Below are 11056 nucleotides of genomic sequence, written 5' to 3'. Positions count from 1 at the left end.
TTGCCGCGAAGACACGATGAGGAGAAAGGTATCAATTTCTTCGTAATGCCTCAGAGGCAAGGGGGCAAAGAATTTGGAAACTGCTATGCACTTTCATACGAGCAGGCCAGATCTGGGAAACACAGTGTCAAGAGCAAGAACGCGACAAGAGTCAGATCACCGCGACGGTTCTCCACAGTGCAATAATGTAAGGAGGCCAAGCATCCGGAAACAAGAAAGCGATCCCAACTCGCCAGTGCAGTCAAAGTACCGAGTGGGTTGCTAGATCTTTTCTGCACTAAAGACCAGAGGTGTGCCCTGTGCTCAGATTTAAGGCCCAGGCCGGGTTGGCCTATTCATGAACTGCTATAATTGCAGTTGAAGCGATAAAACTTAAAGAAAAAATTTTTTTCAACGATAAGTTTATTTTAGAGCTATAAGTGTTGTGCTTTCTCGTTTAAAGGGTTCATGCCATGGTCGTCTAATATATTGCAGTTTTGTTGTCTGGCAGATAATACTGGACCTTATTATCTTATTTCCAAAATTTGAGAGCCCTAGATGTATTCTTTATTTCGAATGAAGTGACTGAAGTTGAGACAATGAAGCTCCTACCACTGCCAGCGACCGCCATGTTGAGACGATTGGTGACGTCACGGACTGACTCCGCGTCGTCTGCTGCTGTGCCGGCACCGACAAGCTGCTGATACACTACTGTGTTTGCGCTTGCTCAAGGACCAGCATGACTCCGAATCAGCATAGTACTCAGCATGTTTCTGAAAATAGAACATGGACTGTAGTGAAGCGCGGTTTAGTTTTTGCCCACATATCCACCTTCAGTGCGGCCGTTGCCATCGTCCGTGGCACCACCGTAAACACCGCCATGCCGGTTGTGCCCTTCGAGCCCTCTACGCCAGCGATACAGCAGTTCTCTGGTGCCTGTGCCAGAAAAGCATGCTAAAATTTGTTTTTTCTCGCAATAATTTTAGGCCCTGGAAAAGGGAATTTAAAAAATAAATGCTTTTTGAGAAACTTTGAGCCATACGATGGGAGGTTTTGCTTACAGCCTTCTGCCAGTGCGGGTGCCAGTGTTCATTGTACACTAGCTCCGCTGCTAAGGTGTCGCCGAAAATAATTTCCTTTTCAGAGAAAGTTTCATTGAGTAGCCCTTATTGCACCTGACGACATACACATGGAGTGATCGTCCAAAGGAATTGACTATATCGGCCTGTTGAGGAACGAGACTGGCAAGGAGGAGCCTATGGGATGTTGCAACCTCACTCAAGTCCCCCATGTGTCATCAACAGCAAACAATGGAAGCGCATTCAGTGGCCCTAAGCAAAACAAGAAAGACAGTGACCAGCATAGATACTAAGCCTCCCGCGAAGAGCTTCATAGTGCGGATTCTGAAAAGTATATGTGAGAGGAAGACGCCATACCAGTGATTCTAGTTCACATGCCGACCCCTGTACACTCTAAGCAAGATGCGGAGGCGAGAACCGAGCAGATCATCTACGATGCTATCACACAAATGCGAGAACTGAGTTGTGCAATGCTGCAAGCGCTTGTCCAGTGCGAAAGGTTGGTGAAGAAAGACAACGAATCAGCAAACAGCCTGGAAACTTGGCGGCCCTTGTTTCACAAACACAGGAAGAGAAAAAGGCCGGTGCGCAGGAAAAGAACACGGTGGAAACCGAGGGTTGCGACAGTGTTATGCTGTGTTGTGATAGTGTGTGTGTGTGAGTATTGTCAGTGTTGACGTCAAGGAACTTTGAGCTGTGCAATGAAGTCACCATGTTATGAAGGTAAACAAGATAAATTCCGATTATGCAAAAAAGTGAAGTGGGACTGTGCCAGAAAAATATCTTCTTTGTAGAAATGAGATTTTTCGTTCACAAGCTGAGCAAGGAAATCCATGACAGGGAGAAAGGCTCCAACGTCAGATATCATCCAAGTTCTGCGCATTTTCCCTTGTACTGCCAACTTTTCCACCTTGGAGCCATAGAGCCCTGCACGAGGGCCACGAGGAGGAGTGAGAGCGAGTTGGAGCTTTATAGAGTGAGCCTAAAGCCAGATGACCAGCAGAAACGGATGAAAAAATCAGTACTCTGGGCATTGAGATTGTCAATGTTTCAGAAAATGAGGCGCAGCTGATGAACCTTTTCATTCAAAGTAGGACGTCACCTGGACGCAAGCAAGTGGTGTCACAGCTGATACAAGGAGGGGTGATGCAAACAGAACTTGAACCCCTGGACATCGTTGCAGGGTTCCAAAACCAAGGGATGCCACAGGCTTCAGGAAACCTACCCAGGTGGTGGCACAGTACATACTCCTACACGAACCAAGTGATTGATGTTGAGTTGTGTGCTGCGGTCACCCAGCCAACGAATTAATGCAGTCTGTTGTATGGCGTTTAGCAGAAGAATGCTCAAAAGAACTTTGACAGAATGTAGGCTATGGTGTGATTCGAGTCTGTGCTGCACGCCCCTTATGGATCCATCTTGTTCTGCAGTGTTGGTGGTCTTCGAAATACCTCTCCCCTCAGGGTGCCAAAAAGTATAAAAGAAGGGGGGCGAACACCAAGGCCGCCTCTATCTTTAATCCCCGGCTGTCCCCTTGGTTCTCAATATGCCAACATGGCGCTCAGTCTCTACCACGCGCTCCCAGTTCCCCAAACCACTTCTTCCTCCTCATCCTTCTGCTGGCCGATTCCAGCGCGAATCTGCAACAGCCCTTTTACTAAAACGCCTTGCTGACCACTTACTAAGTGCCGTTTGCTGTGGCTTTAATGCTAAGCAATGTAGGCCTAGCGACGATTAGGGAGAAGCAGAAGGCCAGAGCGCCATCGTCCACCGCGATTGCGGGCGACACCACTGCTGTAAACTTGCAGCATCCTGTGCTGTAAGCCTCATGAGCTTATCGCCTACTTTCATAATGCAGCTGGGGCCGGACTTGGGCCTGGCAACGAGCAGTGTAAACGTGTTGCTATGACTAGACAGGTTATCGGCCAGGCATGCCTTGTAGCGAACCGCACCTTATACACTACTCTGCTGCGCTGTCAGGTGGTACTCGAAAATTGTATAAAAGCGCCGTCGGACGCACTCTATGCGCATTTTATGCGTTGCTTTTGAGATGTGTTTCAGTGTACAGTGTGTAAATTGTTCGAACGGGCCAGCTCATGCAGCTTTCGCACTCTGGCCCCGACGTGCTCCTGAATCCTGTCCACAGGCGCCATGCTATTGCCTAGGTTAAAAGCACTAACAAAGATCGAAAAGCAGTTAGCGGTAACCGTGGTTAGTGTCCTGAGTGCTGTGTGTTCTGCCACATCGGTTCCGCATAACCGCGATTGACGCTTCTCGTACACAGAACACGCAGTAAAACACGGGCGGCATCAGTTTATGTCTTCACCGGCTACGCTGGTGGCCAGATCAGCAAGCTGGTCACGAAGAAACGAAAATGCTTGTTTTAGAAATATGTGCAGCTCCGATGGGGCTGAAACTTTTAGGTTTAGTTACTTGGTACATCCAAAATAAGATTCAATAAACAGTTCATATCCCAAAATTGGTGTCACGACCCCTTTAAGATGACGCATTTTTTTGGGACCATGTTTGGTCCCAAGTATGTGATAAACAAGTAAAATAAATAAATATACAAAGGAAAAACAAGTTATGCATTGATGAAGGCATGAGGCATGTACGGAGCTCCTACATTATGAATCCGGCATTGATGAAGTCTTTCATTGCCCTAACAACCAGTGGCTGGAATGGTTAATACTTTCTTAGCAAGAAGAGCAAGTTTTGGGTACACAGCTTTGTGTCTCCAAAAATGTGCTATAGCTCAAATTTGAGCAAAGAGTTGATTCTGCAGTCAAGTGCTCTGCGCTAGCTAACTTGTCCCTATTGTCTGGGACAAGAAACAAGAGGCAACTCAAGCGCCACGGATGCTTTGAATAATGTTGAATTTCAATGGCAGATCGCGAGCGCTTGGCCGGATCACAAATGGAGCGCATCGTTCCGGCGTAGATCACTTCCTCAACATTTGCCACTGGAATGCATTCGCTACAGCGGGAGCATGCTTCCTGGTGGACGTAAGCAAATCAGCGCACAGACTGGTTCTCGTGGCTCCGCCTTCTGCAATGGCCGCCGTTGCGTTCGCTCTGTTGAGAGCACATTTTTTGAAGCTGTTGGCAAAACAAACGTATTTAACCCTTTCGCTCTCGGGCGTTTCCGGCTGTGACACACCCCCAGTGTCGGCTTTGTTTCAGGGAACGAGCATAGCGATTTATTTTTGATTATGATGGCTATACAAATAACATAGTCAACGGAATATGGACATTTCAGTGTTCTGCAGCTGTTATTAATTAACATCATCATCATTATCAGCCTAATTATAAATGAGCCAAATAAGGATAATATAAGAAAAAACTGCTCGAGACTTCCTGAGAGTCCGAATCCGAACTCGGCTCGTATTTATAATCAAAAGAGCCATCGCTCCAGTCCGCAGTCGAAGGTCCCGCCCGGTCAGCGATCCGAAAGTAACCGCGTGCACAGAGGGCGCACTTTTGGTCGCCCGCAAAACGGAGAGAAATGGCACGTTGTGAAATCAAGACGACAGAGGGAGATGGAAAGAGACTAAAACAACTATGAAAAAAACCTCCTTTGCTGTTGCTAGCCGCAAGCAAGGGCGCGGCAAGAGAAAGCGAAAGCAGCGATCCAGTCGTGTCGACGGCGCGAGCCCCTGAACGTGACGCGGCGTCGTAGCAGACACAACAGAACAAAAATAAAAACCTGCAAACCTGCGGCGGTAGCAGAACAACCCTTGAACCCGTAACTGCACGCAAGCGCCGCGTGATCACTTAGCGCGATAGAGTAGTGCGCGCGGAGCGACTGCGCCCCCCAGCAAAGAAGATGGCAGGGGTGGACGTGGTCGCTCCATACTTTTCAGTATATATGTATCAACACAACGCGGGACGAAAATGAGAACTTGTAGAAAGATATTACAGATGGCACAGCCTGTCCAAACACGCCAGCTTCACGCTCAGGCGCGAAGTTTTCAACGCATGATAGAAAACGTACCGGTACGTCGGAAACACTGTGGGGGGGAAGAGCGAAAACGTACCGGTACGATCGTGACAGCGAAAGGGTTAATGGTGTGAATCTTTAAGTTTCTGATAAAGCATAATCAAATCTTGGATGGAAGCTAACATACGTCTTTGAAGTGGCAGAGGTGCTGTTTGAGAAAGTTGCCGACGCCGAGCGCAGCGCAACGGCATCTCAAGCGAAGGGAACGAAAGTTTTTCCTGCCTGCAGTGATTCAGGGGCTCGCACATTATAATATAAATAACGCAAAGAATGTTAGAAACATTGTTCTTGCGTCAGTTCGGATGCAGAACCGTTTATGAGATCCGAATGAAGTAAAAAAAAAAAAAAAAAGCTTCGAATGTCGACGTTGTCATGGCTGGCTGCAGAGTTTGGTCTTGCTGCCGCTGAAGTGTGCAGGAACAACGTTGAGAATCATGCATACAGCTCCCCTAACATGTTTTGTAAGGTTAACATAAAAGAAAAACTCACGATAGATAAGTTATTCCGTCTTATGCTGTAGCAGCTTCTTTCGCGACCAGTAGCCACTGCTTATCTATACAGCATCGTTGCGATGGCTGCCCACTGCGATAGGTCTGATCCGGTGCTTGCCAGTCCGCTTCTTGCTCGATTTTGATGCACCCTGCCGCGCAAGATTTTGCAATGCGAAGAGCAAGCAGGCGCAGCTTTCAAGTCATCCACGGCTGCTCGCACCACCGCCCAGCGACGAGGAAACGAGAATGCGCTGGCCGCGGCAGGTAGATGGCAGGGAGCAGAAGAGGAAACATGAGACGCGGCATACGTACTTCAGGTCAAATCCCCCAATGTTGGCGGAGCAAGCATCGTTGCTCCACGGAACAATCCGGGATCCAAACCTGATCCCAATCTGCCATTGGAACAGACAGCTCTGGTTCCCATTCTGTTATTGGAATATAACTGCCCCAAACGGAGCAGAAAAACTTGATCTGGGTCTGCCATTGGAATTCAACATAAGTGCCATGCTCCGTTTCTATGAAGAATATGTCGAGGCCAGCAGCAAGCCACAACAGAGGCACGAGAGGCAACAGTGTGGCGCGAATCTCGACAAACGGATACCTAAACATCAGTGCTGGTGTGACCGAAGTGGGAGACACGAAAGACAAAACTCAAAAGCCAAAAGGGGCCCTTCAATTTGTTCACCGACGGCTAGCAAAGACACCTTCACAGCGCACAGCGAGTGTGCATGGAGGAATGGTGAGTAGACGTTGGGGGACTTGGACTCACGAGCCTAGCTCGGCCCACCCCAAGCAAATATATCCTGGCCCGGGCTCGACCGAAGCCCGAGGGCTTCCGAGCGGCCCGAGCCCTGCCCGTGCACAGCTCTGCTAAGGCCAACGCAAACGTGAAATTAAGCAAAAACTTAAACAAGGGTACTTCGTATCTTGTGCAAGGAAATGCTGATATGCATTTTTATGAAGTGAAAGTGTTTAATAAATGCCTTTGAGCCTAATTGAACAGCATTCAAAATGCCGCTTAGGGAAGAGCACTGTGCATGCAAGAAAAGAAAAAAATAGCACTCACCCAATATTTTTGGATTCCAAGTTGTCTTGAACATCCACTAAGGCTTCACTGAGCGATTTCAGTTCAAACAAGTTCAAGTCCCCTTGGGTGAGGTTCTAGAGAGCAAATAGAGGAACCGTAAAACACTTTTCATTCCACATCGGCTGCAGGTTAGACCATTTTGAATAGCGTCCTGTAAGACTGAAAATATGTCTGATCATTGGAAACAAATTTTCAGCACAATAAAGCTCTGCCTTCAGAGAGATGATGCAGCAGCGATATAAGGCTCCCGCCTGCTGGTCCCCTTGTAGAAGATATTTGCGTGCAAAGGTGCATTTTTGCTACTCTCGTCCCCACGATTCCCTTAATTTGTGCAGCTATTATCTCGCACACACTGGTTAGCACACAGTCGTAAGCTACCACATTAAGTGGAAGGCCACCCAATGCAGATACAAAACGCCGCGTTAAACAAGCTGTATGAATGTGCCTGCATGGCCTAGATGTAGCGCGTCCGATTTGTGATCCAAGGAAGCGGAGGGTTTGATTGCCATCTCAAATGAGCTGCCGGAGTTGGCCAGAAGTCATGTGGTCCTCTGACGACACAAAACTGCCGGCCAACCAGTGCCTGGCCATGCCGCATGCAGTAGGCAGGCTTGTGATGGTTAGCTCCCAACAGTGACAATGGTTATGCCAAATTTTCAGGAGAATGGGACTTTCAGCGCAATCATATTAAAGAGAGCAGCCCTCCTTTACTTCAAGCACACAGGCACCACAATATGCTGGTAGGCAATCAAGGCTCGACATTTCTAAAAAGTACAGAGAAGGACACTCCTTGTCCCGCCGGAGCACCCGGGTTCTATCTGTGCGTTTCGATGGAAGGGATACGAAGTGGCATCCGTGTGCTCTGCAATGTCAGTGCACATTGGTCAAAATTACTCCGGAGCCCTCCACTACCCAGCACCCCTTTCTGCTTTCACTCCCACCTTTCTCCTCTTCCCTTACGGCGGTGTCCACAGAACAAGTGTGACAGATACTGCGCCTTTCCTTTCCTGTGAACCAATTATTAAAGACTCTCCTTCATGACAGTGTCCACTCCGAAACGGACTAGCATCATGAAACCACAGATGGCACATGGTGGTTACAGTGGTGACCATAGTCTGACTAGCTGCTTGGACAACACACAAGCAGTGCCGGCTTTAGGGGTGTGGGCAACTAGTTTTGTCGCAGGGGGTGCCATCGAGAAAGGGGTGCCAGATACCATTTGTAGAATCTGCAATTTCTCAATCGACATTCTAAACTTTGCACAACAAAAAAAAAAACACATTCTGTGGTCCAGGCCACTCCCACCAGCATTTAGGTGGCTTCGCTCGACCATGACAAACTGTGTTTTTAAAAAGAAACTTGGCTGTATATAGCTGGAACACCTAGCTGGAATTATCTGCCACACCTCCCTGTAATTTAAACGTACAAAGGGAGGGGACTAGAGCTCACCTTGACTTGCAGCATGAGAGCAGTAAGCTTGGCTACAAGGTCAAGTGCCTGCTGCGTTGTTCCACCACTCTCTGTTGATGCAGTAGAAGATGCAGTGGCGGAGGATGACAGGGCGGTGGCCATGCTACCTCCCGGGGGCACACAGCGCTGCATCAGCTCCTGAGCCTCATTAAGGCACTTGCTGCGGATCGCCTGTGGCTGCAGCTCAAACTCCAGGCCTTGTTCAGGGGCCAACTAGAAGCGAGAAAAATGACCTCCGGCTCCTCACCCGACCCAAGGACAGCCGCATCAACGCCCATTTTTCCCACAAACCATTTTTGAAGTGCGCCGACAGCAAAGCGAACATTCCAATTTGTTCCGCTGAAGAAATAACCATGAAAACTAGCCTAACTAAGGAAAAAGTTGGTAACATTACACCAGTGCAAAGAGACACAGTGCAGGCAACAGCAACCACAATGAAAGTGAACGCACCCTCTCGCAGTAGGTCAGGATGCCTTCCAGGGATTCCTGCAGCTCTCTGTTGAGCACCTCGAATTCCATGATCAGCGTTGCGTACCGCTTCTTGAAGTCTTGCTGGATCACCAGTCCGAAAGAGGTCTGCACACAAAAAAGGGCTAGAATAACACAAGCTGAAATAAGCTGCATATGTGCTCCAAGTCTTGCCAAAACTGAACAAGTCTACAGCTTCTGCAGTTGTCTGAATGCAGTGACAGGTGCAAAGATATGACGAATGAGCTAAAGCCATTATATTGAACACCAGCAGCCATGGGAGCTTGACTATGTTACAACCACACAATGGTCCCGCAACTCCGAGAACGTGAGCGTTACGGGTTACAACAGTGCGTAAGTTCGACTGGATTCCTCCTGCAAGCAATTTTTCAAGTGCAAGCAATTGTGCAAGTGTCAAAGTTGAAACACTGAGTAACAATGAACTGACAAGGACAAGCAGCACACATGTCACAATGATACTTTATTAGCTGTCCACACCATCCTTTTGGAGAAGGCACGATGAAGGTCATTCACAGCTGTTTTTCCTTATCTTCACATCCGAAGGTGATACATGGGTTATAAGCAGTGCCATATCGGAGTGCTCTGGATCAATTCTGACCATCATATTGTCACGGACAACAGGGCTAGATGTGACTAAGACGACGGGACGAAGCTCAACCAGCAGGCAAAGTTCCGCGCACAGCACGCGAGACAACTTCGGCGTCCTTTTCTTCCAGGTGCCACCTAAAAACATCTGGGACACCAGGTGGCATTACTCCCCCTCCTAAAAAAAACGAAAGCACAGACTGGGCGCGAGCGATGGGCGATGCAAGTCAGTACAGAAAATGAATATAAAACAGAGGCGGTGCCCTACACAACTAAACGAGTGCATAGTACACCGCACATTACTGCGTGAAATACGGTTTCATGCGGACAACGTGCACCACCTCGGAGCGTGGTTGCCGACGCGAGGTCTGCACAGTACCCGCTGGAAGGACTTCGTATGTCACTTCTGTGACACGGCGCAGAACCTTGTAAGGTCCAAAGTATCGCGACATCAGTTTTTCAGACAAGCCGGGCCGGCGTACCGGTGTCCACACCCAAACTTGCTCTCCTGGTTGGTATGTGACGTGCCGATGACGGAGGTTGTAGCGACGCGTATCCTTTCCCTGCTGTTGCTGAATGTGGATGCGGGCAAGTTGACGTGCTTCCTCGGCGCGCTGAGCAAACTGCTCAGCGTCTGGGATGAGAGGATTATCCGTGCAGCACGGAAGCATGGCATCTAACATCGTCTGAACGTCGCGTCCATAGAGCAGGCGAAATGGCGTAAAACGCGTAGTCTCTTGGATGGCAGTGTTGTAGGCATATGTGACGTATGGGAGAATCTCGTCCCAGGTCTTCTGCTGGGAGTCTATGTACATGGCAATCATGTCGGCGATCGTTTTATTGAGTCTCTCCGTGAGGCCATTCGTCTGTGGGTGATAACCAGTGGTTTTGCGATGGCTCGTGTGACTCAGCTCAAATACGTCGTGCATAAGTTGTGCCGTAAACACCGTGCCTCGATCGGCGATTACTTGGGACGGTGCGCCATGGCGCAACACGATCTGCTGCATAAAAAACTGGGCGATCTCAGATGACGTGCCACGCTTCACCGCCTTGGTTTCCGCATACCGTGTGAGATAGTCGGTCGCGACTATATAGGAGTAATGATGCGGTGCTTCACGAGAGGCGTTTGTCGTACTTTCGATGAGGACGCAAAGCAAGAGCTGAACTCTAGTAGGAGGGCACGTAGCTCACGATTCTGTGTGTCCGAGAGATCCGGACTAATATCAAGACGGTCAAGTGGGGGCTGCACAGTGCTAACAGCTCCAAACGTAAAACATTCAGAAACATCCGCTAAGGAGTCAGCAAACGCGATGGCAGTAGCACGAAAAAGATTCCGGGGTTCGTTGGTGAAGTTAGTCACCAGGAGATCAGACCGGCCGTCGTGGAGGTGGATGAGGCTGCGCGCTGTACAGATGCCGTGGGTGAGCAAAAGTGACTGGTTGCCTTCCGCGACCGCATGCCCGTCACGCAGTTCGTCGCAAGTAACAGTCACAAAAACACTGGCGCGTGGCGGAATCGAAACGCTCTCGGCGGAAATTCGAAGGGCGGCGCGGCGTTGGCGATTCTTGACGTCAGTATCAGCAGCTTTCTCGGTTGAAAATGTCACTGTGCGCTTTCGGAGATCGATAATAGCTCCATACTCCCGGAGAAAATCCACCCCAAGGATAATGTCACGGGAGCAGTCAGGTATAACGAGGCAGCTTACAATAAACGTGGAGCTGCGAATTTGAACTCGTGCCGTGCACAGGCCACTAGGAGTTACGACATGTCCGCCAGCGGTGCGAATCTGCGTGCCCGACCATGGTGTCATGACTTTTTTTAGAAGCACTGCTAGCTTCCCGCTTATAATCGAAAAATCCGCGCCAGTGTCCACCAAT

The 11056-nt window shown here is 49.1% G+C and overlaps 1 protein-coding gene across 4 annotated transcripts in view; it reads right to left on the bottom strand.

Moving 5' to 3' along the window:
* LOC146190547 (protein lin-9 homolog) overlaps window positions 1–11056 on the bottom strand; it is a 57293-nt gene that overhangs the window by 5808 nt on the left and 40429 nt on the right. For all 4 annotated transcript variants that reach the window (XM_084600944.1, XM_084600945.1, XM_084600947.1 and 1 more), the window contains exons 13-15: window positions 8556–8681; window positions 8085–8318; window positions 6615–6709 (exon numbers count right to left, since the gene is read on the bottom strand). In XM_084600944.1, the coding sequence (XP_084457070.1) occupies window positions 6615–6709; window positions 8085–8318; window positions 8556–8681 (455 nt within the window). The remainder of the gene's footprint in view (window positions 1–6614; window positions 6710–8084; window positions 8319–8555; window positions 8682–11056) is intronic.

Source organism: Amblyomma maculatum, chromosome 4 (assembly GCF_055883805.1).
Source record: "Amblyomma maculatum isolate TAMU_Amacu chromosome 4, ASM5588380v1, whole genome shotgun sequence".
Lineage (NCBI taxonomy): Eukaryota > Metazoa > Arthropoda > Arachnida > Ixodida > Ixodidae > Amblyomma > Amblyomma maculatum.
The sequence above is the reverse complement of the archived record's forward strand: the minus strand, read 5'-3'. Positions and strand labels throughout refer to the sequence as shown.